The sequence below is a fragment of the Phyllostomus hastatus genome, unplaced genomic scaffold (genome assembly GCF_019186645.2).
Source record: "Phyllostomus hastatus isolate PE091 unplaced genomic scaffold, TTU_PhHast_1.1 phas_contig_113, whole genome shotgun sequence".
NCBI lineage: Eukaryota > Metazoa > Chordata > Mammalia > Chiroptera > Phyllostomidae > Phyllostomus > Phyllostomus hastatus.
In genome coordinates this window covers 13,540,638-13,562,274 of record NW_025333530.1, presented here as the reverse complement: position 1 = coordinate 13,562,274, position 21,637 = coordinate 13,540,638, and the positions used below count along the sequence as shown (strand labels likewise).

General features: G+C 48.9%; 1 protein-coding gene across 10 annotated transcripts in view; it reads right to left on the bottom strand.

Annotated features, from left to right (window-relative positions):
• Window positions 1-21,637, bottom strand: part of CEP164 (centrosomal protein 164) — a 76,821-nt gene that overhangs the window by 10,028 nt on the left and 45,156 nt on the right. For 3 of the 10 annotated variants that reach the window (XM_045838242.1, XM_045838248.1, XM_045838295.1), the window contains 14 exons: window positions 20,016-20,099; window positions 15,697-15,782; window positions 14,585-14,752; window positions 13,562-13,678; window positions 11,886-12,023; window positions 9,027-9,236; window positions 4,409-4,540; window positions 4,107-4,323; window positions 3,008-3,085; window positions 2,669-2,800; window positions 2,203-2,325; window positions 941-1,084; window positions 442-525; window positions 227-325 (listed from right to left, as the gene is read on the bottom strand). In XM_045838242.1, the coding sequence (XP_045694198.1) occupies window positions 227-325; window positions 442-525; window positions 941-1,084; window positions 2,203-2,325; window positions 2,669-2,800; window positions 3,008-3,085; window positions 4,107-4,323; window positions 4,409-4,540; window positions 9,027-9,236; window positions 11,886-12,023; window positions 13,562-13,678; window positions 14,585-14,752; window positions 15,697-15,782; window positions 20,016-20,099 (1,812 nt within the window). Of the gene's footprint in view, window positions 1-226; window positions 326-441; window positions 526-940; window positions 1,085-2,202; window positions 2,326-2,668; window positions 2,801-3,007; window positions 3,086-4,106; window positions 4,324-4,408; window positions 4,541-8,486; window positions 8,580-9,026; window positions 9,237-11,885; window positions 12,024-13,561; window positions 13,679-14,584; window positions 14,753-15,696; window positions 15,783-20,015; window positions 20,100-21,637 lie in introns of those variants that run through there. The other 7 variants (XM_045838315.1, XM_045838275.1, XM_045838304.1 and 4 more) reach the window with 5 other exon arrangements.

The following is a 21,637-nucleotide window of genomic DNA, read 5'->3' as shown; positions in this document are numbered from 1 at the left end:
AAGAGCAGGGGCAAGAGCGGGACTGACACACCAAGGTCACCATGTCTTTGGTCAGAGGTTGTGCAGGCTCCCATCCTCCCCTCACAGTCCCACTACCTGAGGTTCCTGGGTTGTGGAATAACCCCAAAGCTCTAGAGAGGTCAAGTGAACAAAAGGTAGCATGCTGCAGGGAGAAGAAAGGGAGGAAAGGGAATGCAGAGAGACAAAGGAGGGAAGTCAGACAAACCTTGCTCTCCAGCTCAACCTGCTTCTTCACATCAAGGAGCTGCTGCTTCTCCTTCCGGACAGTCTCCTCCTGAGGGAGGGGGTGGGGGAAACAGGGCCTCTAGGCCAATTCCAGGCCCCAAGTTAAAGGGCAGAAAGTCCCATCCTCTATGGGGAAGCTATGACTCCAAGGTAAAGGGCACCTGGAGATCCTGTCCTCCACCCCCAAACCCTCACCTGGATGTCCAGCTCAGCCACTCTGGCCTTGACATCTTTGGCTCTGGTTTCAAGTTCCACCTCTAAATCTCGAAGTTTCCTTTCCTGCAGAGAAGCAAAGATGGAGGAAAAATATGTAAGTGTAGAAAGGGTACAAGGCATTAGCTGAGGGGCAGGAGAGGTCCTGACCCACCGTCCCATGGCATACCCCCCAGACAGCTCAGGCTGCATCGTTATCCCGAGGCCTCCCAGGAAAGCACCACACCTTCTTTAATTCCAGTAGGGGCAAGCAGAAGCAGAAGTGCCAACCCCACAGCCCTACAGAGGCAGATCTGCTGTTCTAAATCTGGGGATATTCCCTGGCACACAAAACAAAGGAGCAGAGATGTCCCAGTTCGGGGATGACCAGTGAGAGGCCCCCACTCCTGAAGCTGTCAGCCTCCGTCCTGCTGTCCTGCTGCCCCAGCACTTCTCCACCCTGCATGGAGGTGGGCCCCACGTGACTGCCCAGAGTCCCCACCTGCTCCCACTGCCGATGCCGCAAGTCCTCCAGCTGCTTGTCTTGCTCCTGCCTCACAGTCTCCAGTTCTCGCTCATGAGCCCTTCGCAGGTGCTCCAGCTCTCCGGTCAGGTGCCCAAGGAGTTCAGCTCGCTGCTTCCTCTCCTGCATGGAGGGTGGGGCCGCCCATGGGAGATGGCAGGTGCCCTCACACCCCTAAAGCCACAGTCTCCCACTCCTGCCACCTGGAGTAAGTAAGGTCAAGGACTCCATCTGTTCCCTGAGGCCAGCTCTTAAAGAAGAGCATTGAGGATAGCATGGTCCTGCCCCCCAAAGGCCTGCACCCTGCTCGGCCACTGAAACAGAGGCTGGTCAGATGTCAAGAGGAATACCATATACAGCTTCCCTTCTCCAAGGAAACAGAGGTCGTTGGTAAATTATCACTATTCTTCAGCAAGGTCAGAATTGGTTTGGGAAGAGTCAACTACATTTCATCATGAAGGGGCCTGCTATTTCTGCCCTGGGAAGGACTGTACAAAGAGTCTGGGATACTGGTTCCAGTCCCTGGAGCAGCAGCCTCGAAGTCCAGGGCACAGACACAACTGTGAACTAAAGTCAGCCACCCCGCCATTGTTCACCCCAATGGAAGCAAGCCAAGCCAGAGCGGGGCCACTTAGATAACTGAACTCCCCCCACCCCACCAAGGCCAAAGGCTGAAGATGGGCAGATAATATGTACACATTGGTTGGCTCTTGCTAGTCTACTTCTTGGTATCCCAGAATTTCCATAAGCCCTGGTGGCATGTTGTTAGGCAGGTTAAAGCTGAAGGCTCTGAAGTCAGACAGTCTAGGCTTGAGCCCTGCCTCCTCTGCTTTTAGCCAGGGGGGACCTTGGGAAAGCTGCTTACGTACCCCAAGTCTCAGTTTCCTCATATTTAAAACAGAGATAATGATAGTATGTATCTCCTAAAGGTGTTGTGAGGGTTAAATCAGTTAATGTATATAAAGAGCTTAAAACAGTGCCGGGCATGTAGTACAAGCTCAATGTTAACTAGTATTACCGTGAGAGAAAAGCACAGCCTGCCTGATGGAGAGGAAGCACTCCTCATCTAATGGTTTAGTAAACAGGCAAAATGACTCCCCCATTGCAGGGGGCCAGGGAAGAAAGCCTCCCACAAACCATGACCACGGTTTTTCCTCTTCCCCTGCCCTCAAGCCAGCTGGGAAAGGCCCAGGTTGTATGTGACATGGGCACATGCATGCAGGGGGTTGTGGCCAAGGCACCTCAGCTTCATACTGCTCTCTGGCCTCAGCCAGCAATTGCTGGTGCTCCTCCTTCATCTTGTCCATCTTCCTCTCATGCTCCCTTTCCACTTCCTGGCGCTTCTCTCTCAGGAGAGCACTGAGCTGCAGGGAAGGCATACAACAGGCAGAACTGAAGCACCTAAAGGCCTCATACACGCACACCTCCCCAACCTTCCCCACACACACGACACACACATCACAGGTACATGACACATGACACACACATGGCGATACCCCAGCACGACCTCCCCACATGCAGGGGCATGGGGGTGGAAAAGCACCTGGCCTCAAGGAAACCAAGACATAAGAAGGGAATCAGAAGCTCTAACCCCAGCGGAGCCATCCAAAGTAAAGAGGAGGATCCTTTGGACTAGGATGGCTTGGCCAACCGTCAGAGCCTCCCCATCAGGCACACATAAGGTCAAAGAGGCAGACTGGCATTTACCTCTTGCTCATACTCTAGTACTTGGTGAACTCTGTGCTGTGCTCTCTGCTCCGTCCCCCCCAGGCTCTCTTGCAGCTGGGCCTCCTCTTTCTGCTGAGCTTCCTCTATCTTCTTCTGGAGCCTGGAGACGACCTGAGCAGACCCCAGCACAGAGCACTACTGTGGCTCAGGGGAACTCACCTCCCAGGGACCCAGTGCCCCTCCTCCTGGGGCTGTGGTGAGAGAGAGGCTGCCTCCCTCATGGCAGGGATGGGACTAGCAGTGAAGGGGTCTTGAGGATGATGCACAAGGACTGCCATGCCCAGGCTCTGGCGTGTAGGCCCAGCTAGCAACACCTACCTGTCTATGCTTGGCCTTCAGGGAGGAAGAGAGTTGCTCCAACTCAGCTCTGTGCTCTCTCTCCAGTGCTGCCACCACCTGGGGAGCAACAAAGGGTCTGTGAGGGATGCAGGGCAGGGAAGGCTGGCTGGGCACTGACCCTAGAGGAAGAGCGAGCCAGGACAACCATCCTCAACGCTCCTCACACTAAAGGGCCGAGGGGAACCACAGGCACATCTTTGTTCCTCCAATATAACTCAGTCCCTAAAGTCTGCAACTTGCAAATGAACAAGAACATGAAGGACAGAGTGGAAGGGCCTTTAGGTAAGCCTCAGGTTGCTGCTTCCATGCCCAGCCTCTGGGCTAGGCCATGGTCACTTGGGTAACACTCATGTCTATGACCGAGACCCAAGGCAGGGAGGGCTGGAGGTTTTAGCACAGTCTACCCAAGCACTTGCAGTACAGGGTTCTCCCCACCCTTTTAGCATTTCTCCTTGTCTGAGAGCTCAGGTTCCTCCCTTAACCAAAAGAGAACAGAAGCTCCCTGTGGCCTGATGGCTACTGACTTCCGCCTCTTACCTAGAGACAGACCATCAGATCAGAAGGATAGGGAGTAAGGACAAAGGAGGAAAAAACTCCTCTAAGAGTGCTAACCTCTCATGCTAAGGCAGGAGAGAAAAGGAGAGAGATGAAAAGCCATCACAGCTGTCCCTCAGATATAAGAACAGGGACAACACACACTTGTCTGGGGACCTCTGGTCTGGTTTAAGTTCTCTCAGTAATACAATCTTCCAAAGCCCACAGGCCATCTCCCCTCAAACTTTTTCACTGCTATAGACAACACCTGGCTGCTAGTGGCCCAGCTGGCCCCAGATGGAGCCTCTGGACATCTCCAGAATCTCTGGCTCTGCCACCGGGTCCAGAGCTAGCACCTGCCCTGAGACAAGCTGGGTCCATGTGGAGCAATGGGCCCACTGTCTCTGCGTCCGTCTGTGCAACTCCCACTCTCTGCCTGGCTCCCCAACCTGCAAACCCAAGGATGGCTCTCCCGTCACACTCAGTCCCTCCCTAAGCAGCCCAAGGCACATCCAAGAGGAAGGTCCCAAGTCCACTCGCTCACTTCCTTCCTCTCTCCTTCCAGCCGCTCCCTCAGCTGCTGCAGAGCCTCCTTTTTCTCGGAGATCAGGGCAGCCTGCTCCCTCTTCCCCAAAGACTCCATCTCTTCCTTGAGCTGCTCCAGCATTTGCTTATTTCTCTGTTCCAAGCTGGCCCTTTCGCTCTTCTGTAGAGACTCCAACTCCTCTCTTAGCCTCTGCAGCGAAGCCTCTTGCTCAGCCCTGGGCAAAGAGAAGGGAATGGAGACAAACCTGTGCACTCAAGGGGTGCCCCCATGGGGCTGGTCAGCTCACAACAGGCATTCACCTGATCTGGTCCTCATCTGCTTCTGCACGGCACTGGACCTGGGCCCGGAGCTGGGCCAGCCTCTGGCTTTCCTCTTCTCTCATCCGAGTCCCCTCTTCTTCAGTGGCTTTCTGTAGCTGCTCCTTTAGGAAACTGGGAAAGAAAGGCAAGGCAAGTTTGTTGGAAGGTCCACAGGTCTTTCTTCTTCTAGTCATAATCCCTGGTTCTTGGCCTCAAAGGCCTGTATAGCCTGCCTATGAAGCCTCTAAAATCTTGAAGATGAGCCTAACTTCAACCTCTGAGTCCTGCCGCCTCCCTGTAACACTCCCCAAGGTTAAGAGGCCATGAACTCCACCTGCCCTTTACTTCAGGAAGCAGATCACAGGCTGCCTGGTCCCAGAACAGCATTTCTTCCAAAAGACACCCATCTGCCTCCAAGTTCACCTTGGCATGGCAATCACTCAAGGACAGATACAGGCTGACCTCAACCTGACTCTGGCTCCATATCCTTTCACTCTCTACCCCACAGATTCTGTTCTAGTCACATCAGATGAGCCACCACCTCCAAATCCTACCACACTCTTCCTTGCCTCTTAGCCTTTGTTCATGCTAGTTCCTCTCCCTAGTGTTCCCTTTCCTACCTGACAAACCCATATTCATTGTTCAATACCCAGCTCCATCCTCTCAGAGAAGTCTGACTCCAAGTTCATCAATGTATTCCCATGTCAGTCTATACCACGCATCATACTGCATCATAATTAATCATTTGTAAATCTGCTTTCCTTTCAAGCCTGGGAGCTTCTCCAGAGAAGGAATCTTGTCTTAAAATTTGTTATATCCCATGTACTGACCACAGTAACTAACATGAAGTAGATGATCAATAAAAGTCTGTTAAATTTGAACAGTATTACTAGCCCCAAATATAAGCAAGCTTTGATTATCTATGAGGGTATCTTTTTTTACAGACCAACGATGGTAACCATTTCACCCCAAGTGGACATACTCTGCTCACTCGAACCACACCCTCCTCACACAGCCCCACCTGGCCAGGGTTGTGTGCTGGCCACTCAGAGCACTCAAGCCTAAGAACAACATGACTCAGAAGACAACTTTCTCTGAGAAGCTTCTGTAATGAATTCCAAAACCACAAAAGATTTAGGATCACTTCCTATTTCAACTTATCAGTACCACTACTCTCTTCCATTATGGCAGAAAATTTGAGTTAAGTAAAAATCCTTCCTTCTAGATTCCCCAGAAACGTTTTCTCAGTCCTTTGGCTAAATTTTATGCATAGCACCACACAATGAATGTTAGAGCTAGAAGGGGCTTCTGTAAAAAGAAGGCTTTCATTTTACAACTCTCTTCATCTTACAACTAAAGAAACTAAGGGTCAACCTGAATAGACACTTCTCCAAAAAGGACATACAAATGACCAATAGACAGGTGAAAAGATGCTCAATATCTGTAATCGTTAGAGAAATGCAGATTAAAACTCCAATAAGATAGCACCTCATACCTGTCAGAATGGCTACTATAAATAAATCAACAAACAAGTGCTGGCGAGGTTGTGGAGAAAAGGGAACCCTCGTGCACTGTTGGTGGGAATGCAGACTGATGTAGCCACTGTGGAAAGTTGTATGGAGTTCCCTAAAAAAATTAAAAATGGATCTGCCTTTGACCCAGCGATTCTACTTCTGGGAATATATCCATAGGAACCCAAAACATTAATTCAAAAGAACCTATGCATCCGAATGTTCATAGCAGCATTATTTACAACAGCCAAGTGCTGGAAGCAACCCAAGTGCCCATCAGTAAATGAATGGATCAAAAAACTATGGTACATTTACACAATGGAATTCTATGCAGCAGAAAGACAGAAGGAGCTCCTACCCTTTGCAACAGCATGGATGGAACTGGAAAGCATTATGCTAAGTGAAATAAGCCAGTCAGAGAAAGACAAATACCATATGATTTCACTCATATGTGGAATCTAGTGAACAATATAAACTAACAACCAACAAAGAGACAGAGTCATAGACAGCAGGCTGAGAGCTGTCAGAGGAGAGTGGAGGTTGCAGGTGAAAAAAGTGAAGATATTAAAAAAAAAAAAAACCAACTTCATAGACACAAACAGTATGGTGATTACCAGAGGGGAAGGGGGCATTAGGAGAGGCAGAAGGAAAAAGGGGCATAAATGGCAATGGAAGTAGTCTTGACAAGGATGCTGAATCATCCCAATAAATTCAATTGAAAAGAAAAAAAAAGAAACTAAGGGTCAGCCTGCCTGCCTTCCTGACTGCTCATTCAAGAAATATATGTGTTACAAAATAGTCAAGGATATAAAGTACAGCATAGGAAATATAGTCAGTCATATTATAATAACTATGTCTGGTCCCCGGTGGGTGCTAGAAATATCAGGAGAAACACTTTGTAAAATATGTAACTGTCTGACCACTATGCTATACACCTGAAACTAATACAAAATAATATTGAATGTAAACTGTAACTTAACATTTTTTAAATTAAAAATAAAAGAAATATTTACTATAAGGTCAGTGTGGCTTCCAGAAATTTCTACCAAGTGGAAGTTTCCCAGCACAGAGAGGCCCTGCCTCTCAGGAAGGCTCATGTGTAAACAGAAACAGGGTTCTCATAAAGAACTCTTTTGAAGAGACCCAGGCAAGGCCCTGCCCACAGAGATGTCACTTAGTGAAGACTGCTGAAACTACATTGATTTCAAATGAAAATAAAAATAAGAGCTACCATTTATTGAGGGACTCCTGCGCTACAGGCCCTGAGTCAGGTACTTGTGGCATGCTAGTCTTCACTACAACCTAAGAGGGCTCTGGACACCCCTCTGGAGTCCGGGGTTTGGGGAGGACAGACAGCACAGTCAGCTAAGCTTTGGGAGAACCAGGAAGAGAGGGGGCACCTGTTAGGCTGGCAGGGGAACACTGCCAGGGTTTTCTCCTAGGCACTACCTCTCAAGGTAAGCTAAGCCACACCCTGTTTGGCTCAATTTTCAGCTGGCTGGAATAGGGTGCTATCGGGAGATCTGTTCTGTGGGATGCTCCCTGGCAGTGGGTCTGGGTTGTTGAGGGGGAGGTGATTTAAGGATGGACCCTTCTTCAGCAGACCCTGCGTTGAGCTAATGAGAGAGATTGTTCCCAGCCCTCTAGATACTCAAGTATTGGCTTTCTGTTAGCTTCTCTAAACAAAGCATAAATGTTTATACACTCCTTGTTATCTATAATATAAAAAAATAAGTCTCTACTATTTTTGGATGCTCTGTCCAAGAGGTAAGATTTAGATTTCAGCTAAACTGCCAAGTAAGTGAATTATGTTAATGCCTTTTCAGAGCACTTTTCCCATCCTGATACTGTGAAAGAGGTTGCTTATTACCTTCTCAATATCCATTCTACCATTTTCCTCACTAACAGAACCATGATTTTTATTCTATCAGGTAAAGAGGCCCAGCTAAAGGACTACATTACCCAGTCTCCTTTGCAACCAGGAATAACCAATGAGATTTAAGTGGAAATTATTGGATCAAGTTTCTAGGAAAACTCCCTTAACGGGCCTGAAGGAGCTAGAAGGGACCCCCTTTTTTACTTTACCCCTGTTCTTCCTGCCTGGAGCACACACACAATGGCTTGAGATCCAGCAGCTATACCAGACTGTGAAGAGACCCTGTCTGAGAGTAAAATCCAGCACTAAAGAGGGAGAGATTAAGAAGACAGAGACCTGGTGACTCTGTGAGCCACTGTGCCAACCCAAGACTGCCTGTTCTTATAGAAATAAACCTCTACCTGTTTATACATATACACACACAATCATACACACACAAGCCCAGAACAGGCTGAAGTGTTTTATTTGTCTAGGGTCTCCCAGCCAGTGACTGAAAGAGCAGAAACCCAAAGAGAAACTTCTGCATCCTGGGCAAGAGCACCTCACAATGCATCGCGTGGCTCCACCAATCTCTCTGGGTCCCAGCAGGGCCCTAACTCCCAAGAAAGGTGACACATAGTCGTTAAGAAAACAGGCTTCAGAGACAAGCCTCCTGGGTTAAGCCAGCTTTGCTACTTCTCAGCTTCCATACCTTGGGCAAGTTGACTTAACCTTTTGGTGCCTCAATTTCTTCATCTGTATTATATAGATTCCATGAAATGGGGTTCATAACACCTCATAAAAGCTGTTCAGAAGATTAAACAAATTAATAGACATAAAGCACATGGATGCCCTGGCTGGTGTGGCTCAATGGATTAAGCATGGGCCACGAACCAAAAGGTTGCTGGTTCAATTCCTGGTCAGGGCACATGCCTGCGTCACAGGTCACATACCCAGTTGGGGGCATGGTAGAGGCAACCAGTCAATGTTTCTCTCACGCATCAATGTTTTGCTCCCTCTCTTTCTCCCTCCCTTCCTTCCCTCTAAAAAATAAATAAGTAAACATGAAAAAAAATGCACATGGAACCGTGTAATCTCTCAAAAAATGTTAGCTGTTCCCATTATAATCATGCCACCCAACTTCCCACAGGCCACCGTGGGCATCCCACTGGTGTCCAGGGCAGGAGGAGTGTCACTGCTCCACGTGTCACTGCCGGGCTCCAAGCAGCTTATCTAAGGGGAGTGGCAGGACCTAAGAGACTTCTCTTTCTGTTGGTGAAGATGGAAGATCTCCTCTTCCTCCTCCTGCCACAGCTTTTTCCGCAACTGCTGCATCTTCTCTTGCTTCAATTCCAGTAGTTGCCTCTGATCTTGCTCAAGTTCTTGGGCCACTGCCTCTTCCATGGCTTTCACGGTGGCCTCTGAGAGCTGCTCTGGGGGTGCCACAAGCTCTGGAGATCGCCTACCGAGGGTGGGTGGGGAACAGCATTTCACAAGTTTTAATATCCACCCACCCACCTTTTGGCATCAAGGTTTATAGAGCTACAGTTCATCACATACCCTAATGGAGGGCCCATGATCAAGAATCACATGTGCAAATTAGGTCACCCAAGGGCAGGCAGTAAGGCTTTCCCTCTCAGAGATACAGGCAGCATCTGTTCTTCACGACAAGCCCCACTGTGGCTGTCCAAGGCCTGAAGAACCTCGGGAGAAGGGCAGCCCTGCTGATTATGACCCAAGGTAAAGATGTAGCTCAAGAGCTGGCAGCGACAGGAAGAAATTAAAGCTCCATCCCTAACAGATTCTTCCCCAGAATGGCTCAAGGCCCTGTTCTGTCTCTCCACCAGGGCTCTGCCTGCTACCTGAGGTTCATGTGAGCAGTTTGGGAAGTCTCCAGAAGCTGCTCTTTGCCTTCCAAACTGAACAGAGGCCAATTCATATGAGCCTGCGGTAGAAGCAGGAGCATCTCTCCTAGCCCCGAGACCTACACCATGAAGGTGCAGGAAAGGGGAAAACCCCGCCCCACATGCCAAGGGAGAGAGGCAGGATACTATTCCCTAAGCCAAAGAGAGTAGCAGGAGCACAATAGGAATGCCATGCTCCATAACTCCCCAATGATGTAACACTTAAACATCTACTTCAGTTCAGTATTTAGAAATGGGTAAAAGAAATTAAGGGCTAACCTGGATGCACAAGGTGGGTGGTGAGATAAGTATTAATGTAACAAGGTTGTTTGTTGTTTATGCACTGGTTCTTGAAAGAAATACCCAAAGAAAAACCCCAGGGTCATTTAGAACAATGATAGCAAAATCACAATAAAGTATGTCATCTCCCTAAGTGGCTTTCCTAAAAGTCAGTATGTGTTTGCATTCCCAGGTCCTAGATCTTACATTAGAAATTGATTTTGCCACATAACCACCAGCCTTCTCCCACAGTGCTCAGGCTGCGGCAGGCCGGGCCTGCTGACCCAGTCAACCTCAGCAGCACGTGGCCATAGTCCAAACCAAGGAGCACTAGAGCAAACGTAGTACTGGGAGCCTGTCCCCATCTGAGGTCGCAGAACCCCCTTCTCCCTCCAGCTCTAGCAGTGCAGCAGATGGAAGCCAGCATGCAGGGTCAGATGGGAACAGCAGAAGAAATCAAGGCCTTTGGAATAATTCCAGTTCAGCCCCTTGAGACCACAGAGAGAAGGAAGACATAAAAGGCCAATGACATCTCTGAAATACCATGAAAATCTTTCCTTCTGCTGTTCCTAAAATTTTAACTCAGACCAGAAACAGTCTTGAGCTATGCCTTCAATTCTCTTCTGCTTCCAGCTCCATCTCCCCCTCTGTACAATTCCTGGCTCCCTCTTGGTCTCTCGACACAGCCCAATGGATGCAGATGTAAGAAATGTGGATGCCACCTCCTCTGAGAATCCTGCCCTTGGAAAGAGCCTCCCCCCCACAGCTCTCTGCCTCATCAACCCTCCAACTCATTTCCAACTTGGCTGAAAACATCTTTTTTCCCTGAGATGGTTCCTTTTAATGTGTCTCTCCCCTGTGGGCTGTTTAGCTCTGTGGAGCCCTGGGGACAGATGCTGCAGAAAGATATGGTGTCAGACAGCATGGCAGCTTGTGCCCAGGCTACACGTACCGGTAAGCTGGCGCACACCAGGCACGTGGACACACTGGCCCATTTTTGTGTGTGCTTCTTCTCCATGTCCTGTTTTAAAGATCTATTATCCTAAGCTCTCAGCTTATACTGCCTGTGGGCAGTCAACAATGAGCCCACAAGGAAAAGATCTGTGAAACGACTGGAAATTGAAGACTCCAAAGGAAGAGGCAGGTCTGATTTCTAGGCCTTTCCTCAGTATCAGCAACAATGATACCCAGCTTCTACCAGTTAGTGGTCAAGAGGAGGCTCTGTAGGAACATGATCATTTCAGGCTAGCCACCAAGTAGCTCTGAGACATGTGAAGAAAAGCAAGAAGGGAAGGTGATCAGGGAGGAAGAAGAGGGAAGAAGATCCAGCACCCGGACATTCTGGTATGGTTGTACACCATTGAAACTGGGATCTCAATCCAAGATATCTTGCACCCTCTCGCATTCAACCCAGTGGTTTTAATTCATCTACCATCCTCTATAAACACCTTGTGAAAGATGTGGGCATCACAAAGGGGAGAACATCCCTGTTTCCCAGACGCAGGCCTCCAGGTCATAAAGCATGCATGGTGGCAGCTGCTCGCTAGTCCTGCCCATGCTCCCTGGCCTGCCCTTTGCTCCTAACTCCTTCTGACTCAGCTTGACAACACCTATGAAAGGTGACAGACTCACATTTTCTTATTTCCCATATTTTATGATGTTCTGACATTCTTAAAAAGCTTGCTGGTCAAAGAGAGACTGCCCCCGCCAGGGCTCACCAATTCTTACAGATAGCAAAGGCAGCACCGATGTCACATGCAAACAACCTGAGTCTGTAACCCGACCACGTCCTTACCTAACTCACACCAAACCCATATTTCCCTACTCTCAATCACCCAGGGCCCATACCAGGCAACTAGAGACCACCCCCATAACCCAAAACCCACAAAATCATTCAAACCATCCAATCCCACACTTAAGGTGCTTACCCTGCCTCATCCATTCCTTCCCATGAAAACCCTAATAAAGGTTTTGGACCATGTTCTCCCCTCTCGCCTCTTCTGCCTCCTGAGCAGCGCTGGTCCTTCCCCACATGACCCTGTGTGGTGTGGTATGCTGTCTTCTCTCTGGAAATGTTAGCAATAAATTCTTCTTTCAGTGGCATTGACTTCTCCATAAATTAAAATCCCACAGATACAAATGAGACACATAGCTACTCCCCACAAAACCCAGCAAATCAACCCATTCCAAGTGTAATAGCTGTAAAAATTAATGACAAGGAAGTTATGGGACCTGAAAAGACTCAGGAAAGGAACAGCAGACATTTCCTCCAGGTACGGTGTAAACTGGTCCAGGGAAACATCCCTGAAGATGCCAGCAGGGGAGAAACACAAAGCTGCCATGGCCTCTCTCATTGCCCAGCTTCACTCCCAGAGACCTTGAGCAGACCCCCTCTGGTCCTTTCTCTGAGCCCCTCGCCTACTTCCACATAAAAACACCCTGACTGTCCACAGTCACCAAGAAGACTTCAGGGTCAGAGCTATCACTGTAGGATACATCACCATCTAAAAAACAGGGCTACCCCTCACCAACCCTCCTGCAGCCCATGGTGGTAACATGTGATCATGAGTTCACGTGCCTTGCCAGCTCTCTGTGACAGTTTCTGTAGCAATCAGTGGATGAACGTGTCTGTGCTCAACAGTCAGCCCAAATCCTGAGGACTCCTAATTCTTTTGTACTACTTGGTTCACAGACAGGAAAATTGGTATAGCCCTAGCACCTGCCTCTCTCCTTGCAGAAAAAAGGCACAGTGGCCACACACTAAACGTCAGAAGTCTGTAGTCCACTGACTAGAGTCTAAGTCCTAATTCTGCAACTGACTAGCAATGTGACATTGGGCAGATCCCTTCACCCATCTGAACCTTGGTTTCCTCCCCTATAAGCATGGTGAGATAGGGGAAGGTGAAAGTAGGTGAAGTTAAGTGATTTCTAAGTGTTGGAAGTGCTTTATGCAAGCAAATAGGTGAACTGCAAACCCAGGCACAAACGATACGTACTGCATACCATCTAATTCCACGTATATAAAGTTGGGAAGCTGGAAAAAAGAGTCTACAGGACAAAAACCAGAACAGTGGTGCCCTGGGGTGGGTGGGTTAAGAGGAAAGGGGCATGAGGAAGCTCTCAGGGGATAGAAACATTCCCTGTCTGACCTACATGGTAGTTACATGGTGTGTACATGTGTAAGCATTCACCGACTTGTACAAGTAAGACTTGGGTACTTTCATCTATAAAAATATTTCAATAAAACTTTTTTGGGTTTTTCTTTGAGCAGGCATTTTTTTCCCCAATTACAATTGACACATAACTTTTTCTCAAGAAAGAGAAAAATAGTGCTTGGTAGAGGGGAGAACACAATTTACCGCTTTCTGCTAATGGCTCAGGAGGTACTCCCTCACTTCCACCCTTGTACCCCAGGTCCTGCCAAGGGGAGTCTTGGGACTAGTGACGGCTACTCACAGAACCAAGGGTATACCCACTGTCCCCCCACTCTGCCCACTTGGCTAGGACCAGAGTATCCTGTCCCCAGCATCCAGGAGTGGATGGGAACTAAAGTCATCCCTATGCAATGGAGGACAGGGACAGACACATTAAAACTGGCCCTTACATTTCAGGAGAGACTGGCAGGGTAAGGCTGACCACCACCTTCTCCTTGGGCTCCTTGGCCTGGGAGCACTGCTCCTTGACCCTCCTGTAGGCAGCAGGTGGGCCTGGGATCTCCTCCCTTGATAGCAGTAAGGAAGCAAATGTGTTAAAGCCAGTAAAGTGCAAGAGGCACCCGTCACATCCCATTCGGGGTCAAAGAGCTGTGATGGGAACAAGGGAGGGAGGCCCAACAGTTTCCCACCCCCAGGATTTACATCTCACTCTGCTCTTCCTGCCTCTTCCTGCGCTGTTCAGAATGAAGAATAGACACTCACAGCTCATGTGTGAGGCAGAATGGTTATGGGACTCAAGGAGAAGTTCTGCACACAGCAGGTATTCAACAGATGCTGATGACTGAACATTGATGCTGCTCAACTTCTCCCAGTGACTCATTCCAACTGGATGAGCTCTGAAACTAGCTTCTTTCTCTTGCCAGAACAGAACTAGCAAATATGCACCAGGGTCTGAACCAGGGAAGGGTACAAAGGTCCTTTCCACTGGCCACAGGAAAGCCTGGGGCTAGGCAGCTCCCTCTAGCACACAACAGGGCTCTACAGGGGTTTGCCAAACGACTAGAGGTTGGATGACTACTGGGTGAGAAGGGGCTGGTGGACAACACTAGGAAAAATGGCCCCAGTGCAGGACCAGCATAGCCCAGTAACAGGAGTCTTTGTTCCAGCCCCTAGAAGGGAGGTAGTTGGGTGAGAAGACCTTCCTACCACCTCATTCAAGATATCGTAAACTGCCCTAATCAGACTACATACCCCAATTTAGCTGTGGACTGAAAACTCAGAAGTGGACAATTTCTTTACTCTCCAGCTCATGTGGGACACTCAGCAGAAACCTGAGACCTGTTACTGCTGCCTCAGCTGCAAACCTGCCCCAGCTCTCCCCAGTTCTCCAGGCCTCCCCACCCACTACTGTCCCTCTCCACCCCCAGAACACATAACTACACACAGGACAGGGCCACTGCCATTTCACTTACCTTTGCAGGGAATCAGATAGGATGGAGCTGCCTGCAGGGACCTCCCCAGGCTCCTTTGCCCCATTCCACTCAGGCTGCCCGTCAGGGGCCTGCAGAGGCCCTTTTTCAGTGGCCTGGCTGCGAAGGGGACTCTTGAGTCGCTCCCCATGCAGAAGTAACGGAGATAACCTGGTCAGACCAGCCAAAGCAGCAGAGTCAGGCCCCCTCCAGGAAGACAACTGGGGATTTCAGTATATGAACCTAGGTCTGTTCCTCCTTCCAGGCTGGGCCCCAGTCCTGGAGAGGCAGGGAGGGCAAAGCAGCTAGAAGAGCAGGAAGGAGAGACTCCCTACCGAGCACTTCCTTCACATAGACCAGACTCAGCCTTCCCAGGCCCCAGTGCTATGTATGCTTGTTCTAGGAGTGAGAGCTGGTCACACTCTCAGTGTGTCCATTCCCAGAGTTCACCACCACTGGGACCAGGGAGAGATGGAAGAACCAAGCAGAAGTTAGAGAGAAAAAGGAAAGTCTGACTCAAGTGGTTAGACTATAGAAAATGCATGAAGATATAGCCTTAAGGAAGAATTCTGATGGCCTTTCAAGGTCCAAAAAGTAAAATGACTACCCCCCTTCCCCTTCCAGGTTGGCATCCCTTCTCTTACAGGGGCTCAGGCCTGAGAAGCTGGAAGCCCCCCCTCCCAAACACACACACACACATACACAGAGTTGGTCACAGCCACTTCTGATGCGGCAGGGCCCTGGTCAGAGCTCTGCGTTGCAGAACCAACCCTGTAGCATGACTCCTCCAGATCTCTCGCAGGCTGCTCCAGTGCTGGCCCATGACCAGACACACACAGTTTAATCCAAGCCATGATAAGGACAGAGCCCTGGACCAAGGTAGTGCTATGTGCACAACGTCTCACTAAAGGCACCCAGTAGCTCTCCTATTCCTGTCTTGGTGCAGAATCAGGAGGTTTGAGTGTGTGCACATGCACGCACTCACACAGACTTTGTAAGAAGCATCCACGTCTGCCTTCAGGCAGGAGCACACTGAGCCATGCTGACCGAAGCCAGGAATTCTGCCAAGTGCAGGCATCCCCCGGCCCCTGAGGGTGGCCTCCCACACTCTGTACCTCTCCAAGCCCTTGGACTGCTTGCTCTGTAGCTCATCTTCACTGGATTGGCTGTTATCCTTGTCTTCTCTACCCAAACTCTGGGCCTGTAGGCAGAAGTGGAAAGTGTACATTGGAGGAGTCTGTATTCAGGCTCCTCAGTCCTTCACCTGACTCCCATGCCTAGGAGGAAGCACTGGGAGGTGGCTCTTCAGTGGATGACAGCTGCTCAGGATACAGAAGCAGTGGCCTGTCAACCATACAGAAAGCTTCCTGGGGCTCTGGCTAAGCCCCCAGGCTCACAGCTGCTCCCAGGGCCAGTCTTGCTGGCTTAGGAGGGGTAGGCCAGACACCGCAACCACTGCATGCTGAAGGAAAACACACAAGAAAAAGCAAATTTTGCCCCCTGCAGTTGGAAGCCTTCGCTGCCAGTTACAAAGAGAAAGAGATATCCACGGACACCCCACAACCAGAGAGGCCCCAGACCTCAGTGCAAATGATGTACGAAGATGCTAAAGTGAAGTGGGCTGCACTGGGAGCAGCAGACAAGTACACTGGAGAGGAAGGATCCTGGGGAGATGGAGAACTGGTGAATGAGATAGTGCTATGGTCCAAACAAAAAGGGCACCATTTGAATACCCGAGAAAGACAGGGTGCCCCTCTGCTCCATTCTGAGCTCCCCTAGCCTCCCGGCTCCCATCAGTAAACAATGATGCCCCCTCCCTGTCTAAGATAACACCATCCATCCAAAAACAAAACAAACAACAAATCTCATTTTAAAACTTGGGCATCTGGGCAAATTTGGTGAAAAAGACGACTATTCTTGATAAGCTCAAATATTTTCTTCAGGGCTGGGACCACGGGAGTGTAGTGGTACAGCCGGCCTGGCCTCCACCCTCCGTTCCCGCACCGGTGGGGCTTCGATCAGACTGACACTGGGCCCAGAGACAAGGCCACAAACCTTAGCTCCCTCTGCATACTTTCCCCCTCCCCACGCCAAAGGCAAGCAGATGAACAAACAAAGAAGCAGCCTTGCTGGTCCCAGTCCCCATCCCAGGGCCTGCACTCCTTCTGTCACACTGACAGGAGCCCCGTCTGTTCCAGGACGCAGGAGTTAACAGGAGCAGTGGGACAGGAGACAATTCACTCCATCTTCCCCAGTGGGGTCCCCTAGCCCTGGGCCCACACTCTCCCATACCTCTCCACTGGCAGCCTGAACCCCAGCAGCTGTGGCCAACTCTGCCATGTGGATGGGCGAGGAAGGGCAGGGCCTGAACTAAAAAGCCAGCTCTCCCAAATTATATTAAAAATAGAAACGGTGCTTTGAGTACCTCCTCGTGCCCATAGCAGAAGGGCTCCCTGCCAGCGCTGCCAGCCCTAATCGCATCAGCCTGGGCAGAGCCCGCAGGCAACAGCTGGGGTGCGCAGTCCTCCTCATGCCCCAGCTCTTCGCTTCCGGTGTCCAACTCACAACTTCCCTTCCCTACAAATCACACCAAGCTCAGTAAATAGCTCCTGCTCTCATTTCTCAAGAAAAAAAACACACAGACCAGTCTATTTAATAAACTAAAAAGTAAGGTAATCATAATAAAAATTTGGAGATTGAGCACTGTGTCAGAAAGAACTAGTTGCAGACAATGTCTGTCTATTTCCTTCTTGTTTCATCTTCTATGTGACGGCCAGAAACCCCTACTGGAGAAAAGGGGGTACCTTGAGAAAGTGCCCACACAGGGAGCCCTCTAGTAGACTTTTACTGGATCCCCAGAAGAGGGATCAAAGGAACCAGACAGAAATTATCTTCAGAAAGGGGAGACAGCAATCACATCCTCAGCCCTTGACCTAACACTGCTAAGGACACCATTTTCCCATCCTTACCTCAGCTTCATGCTTTTGTTTTGTATATGATGCCACCCCCAGTTAAAGAAATCACAGTGCAGTCATAAAGCAGAATGCTCTGCAACCAATTGAAACAGTAAGGTAGATCTGAACTCACTCAGAAATGAGGGTCTATTCTCAAATCTACACACCACATTGCCAAGAAGTTTCTGTAGCACAGTCCCAATTTTTGTGGGAAGAAAAAGGATAAACAAATAGAAAATAAATATACATTTACATGTACACAAAAGAATTTCTGGAAAGGCACATGCAAAATGTTAATGTAAACTGTTAATAGTCCCCACCTGTGGGAGTAAAGCTGTAGGAGACTTGGACCATCTGTATTATTTGAAATAATTTTATGGTCACTTTTATAATTTATTATAAAATTTATCATGTTTACAACTGATCACAATCATTATCTTGACTGGTGATGTTTTGAAAGGTGTACACATGGTAAAACTTATTAAATGGTATACTTTAAATGCCATTTATTATATGTTAATTATACATCTCAATTAAGTTATATATAATTTAAGTGAACAAAAACTCATTGCACTCAGTTCTAAGCCTCTGCACTGGCCTTGGACTGGGAGAGATCCAGAGAATATAGACCATGGACAGGAGCCCACGGGAAAGACAAGGAGACTGCACCAATGGTTCCACCTGTCCCACAAAGAGGCTGCTGCTTGGTCCTCCAGCTCCATCTCCCTGCTCAGCCCCGCCAGGCCCTGAACGCAGGAGAGAGCTAGAGACAAAGCCCAACAAAGGGCTCTACATGCTCAGCCAACCTGAGAACCCAGAACTACTCCACACTCCAATTGCTCGTCATGAGATACAGCTTAGGTTTTCTCTTCCAGAGCTGGCTGCTGCAGAGGGTGCCTCGTGAGAACCATATATCCAAGCCAGGCCCTGTAATACTTGATATAATACCAAGTGCCATGACTCAAAAAGAGGCTGCTAGCCTCATGAGGCTTTAGGAAGGCTCTAGAAATCTGTCTGCTTGAAAGCACCCAAGTGTTCTTATACTGGCCAGGTTTTGGAGCCAGAGCAATGGAAAATACACCCTGCACAGTCAGCCAACTCAGTAATTTCCCCACTTACTTACTGCCATGGGTGCCCCACAATTCACCTGCTTTACACCCTTCCTGACTAATCCCACCTGCCCTTGTTTGTGCCTTTGTATCCCTCCAGTGCCGCAAATGAGGATGACCAATGTGCAGCAGGGACCTCGTGGCTGGGCAGTGGCTCAGGAAGACTCATTAGCCGGAGCCGGGAGGATCATGTCAGGCTCAAAAGCACCTGGCTGCACAGCTCTATCCTGTCTCCAGCACTCACTTCATAAAGGGCTCCCAGACTTGATTCACATGAAACATCTTGTTTGTGCCAAATGCTCCCTTAAACTTACAGAGACTGTGTGCCAGAATCTCTCTTCTCTCACAGAGACAAAAAAGTTCCACAAACTCAAAGAGGAGAAAAAAATGATCTTAACTTTGGCAATGAAACCACAGCACCCTTCCTGACCAGAGCCTGGGAACTGGTCCTCCCCACGGCTGGATAATCCCATAAAGGCACACATACACAACCCTAGTCTCTAACCTGCCAGATTCGTTCAATGTTCCTGCAAAAGCCCATAGGCAATGATCTCACTCACAGGCAATTCACCCAGCAGTATTAGTAATAACAGCTAAGTTTACTTAATGTTTATATGCTGAAGTTTTACATTCCTTACTCCCCTTTCTTCTCATAACATGACTCGTGTCTGAGTCATCCTTGTGCCCTACTCTGGGTCAGACATCACTCGTGCCCACACAAAGCTTCTATCTGGCAGGAAGACAAAGAACCATAAAACAAAAGAAGCGCTAAGGGGAGCAAAGGGAAGAGGTGATGTCAGAGGTGGGGCTCCCTGGACAAAAGGGAAAGGAGCACAGCAAGCAGAGAGTGAAGGAGGTGAGGTGCCCAGGGAATGGAGAGTGCTGGGCACACCCGGTGCCCAGTGGGTAAGCTGAGGATAAGGCTACAAAGGTTGAATGGCCCAGGCTGAAATCCACAGTCTACACAGTGCTTTACACATGAGCAAATGTTCAACCCTCAGTTGCTAAATGAGTAGATAAGCAGATAAATATGATGGAGAGGAGGGGAATGCCTTAATTCACAGCAGCAACAGAGTAGGAATGGTAAGAAGCTCCATCACAGGCAAAGTCAGGGCCATGCCTTAATACATGAGAAGGGAGGAAACTCCTGTAAACATATCCTGGGACAAGCAGGACTCGGCTCTGGGTTATCCTAAAAAGTGAGACCCCAGGGTGGGGTGGAAACAGGGTAGGAAAGTAGGAGGGCTAGGGTGGTGAGGAAGGGTGGGAGGGAAAGGCAGAAAACTGTACTTGAACAACAATAAAATAAATAAAAAACAGTAATAAAATAAAATAAAAAGTGAGACCCCAGCCCACCACCCAGAGACTCACCTCCCAGTGGGCTCCACCCAGCACTGGGGAAAGCACATCAACATCCAGCAGGTGCTCTGCGGTTCGGCTACAAGAACCAAAGTCCTAGAGACAGTGGAGGTAAGAAGATCAACTCTCCTTCATCACAGTCAGCATCTACCAGAGTCTCTCCTCCACCACCAACCTTCCAGAAAGGTACATCCTGTGTGTCAGGCACTGCACTAAATATTTCAATATCTAATTATTTTATTTTTTAAAGATTTTATTTATTTATTTTTAGGGGGAGGGGAAGGGATGGAGAAAGAGGGGGGGAGAAACATTAATTGGCTGCATCTTGCATACCCCCAACCAGGAATCTAGCCTGCAACCTAGGCATGTGCCCTGACAAGGAACTGAACTAGCAACCCTTCAGTTCATAGGCTGGCACTCAATCCACTGAGCCACACCAGCCAGGGCGATACCTAATTACTTTAATCTTCAAAATAACACTGTGACTAGATGGAAAGACATGTGATAAAGTCAGTATGTTAAAATGTTCTCTGTAGACTCTAAACAGTAAGTATGTGGGTAGTCATTGTAAAATTCTTATAATTTTTACATTTGAATTTTTTCATTATAAAATCATGAAACAAATAACCGTTAGACTAATACTCTTATCCTCATCTCCCAACTGACAAAGCAGGTCTGAGAGCCTCTGTCATTTGCCCAAGGTCACACACCTGATGTGCCCTGGACAGACCCAAAGCCCAAGCTCTTTGCATGACACATGCTGCAAAGCATGTCAGTTTCCAGATGTCCCCCAACCAGGACAGCAGGAGGTAGGCCAAAGTGCCCATAAAACTTGTGGGCAGCTTGGAACAGGGTTGGGAGGCTCCTCCCAAGTTGTTCTTTCTCCTTCCCATCCAGGTGCCCCTCTGAACAAGGGGAATTAATCAGCAGCACTTCCTCCATAGGTTTCTCTTCGGGACAGGCAGCACGTGCCCACACAGGTGCCAGCTTTCCACTGCCCTTTGGCTGCCACATAACCATGCTGCTGCCCCCACATCCAAGACCCTGTTGGGCAAAGGGAAGAATTGCTACCTGGCAACATGCTACTAGGACAGTTGTCACACCCCTGAAAAATGGTGGGATGCCCAGCCAAGTTCTGGTCCGGCTGCCCACTGCTTCTTCCACCCCCTCACAGAAAAGAAAAAAACTGATGGGCACATTTCTCTGGTGACTCCTTTTTCTAAAACGAGGGCCAGAGCCCTGGTTTTCAATGTTCTGAAACATGGCTCTTCTTCACGACAGTTTTTGCCAACAATGACTTTTTGCCTTCCCTTACTTGCGTATGGGTTTTCTTTTTTGGTGACATTTTCCTTTCAGTTTGAGTTCTACTCCACTTAATGCAGCTGCCATCTGCCTCCTAAGCCCACAGCTCAGTAAGGGCAAAAGCACACAGACTCCTAATACCTCTTCAGTCCCTCGTATCATTACTGCTCATCCCTGACCCTCTTCGACTAACCCACTCCCTTTGATCTACCTCCTCCAAACAGATGGGACATGGTTTCTAGAGGTAATGCTCTGCCAAAAAGCATCCCGAATGACCTCTCTTAGATACAAACCTGGCAAATGAAGCCAGGATGCAGCAGGCTGGGTTGAAG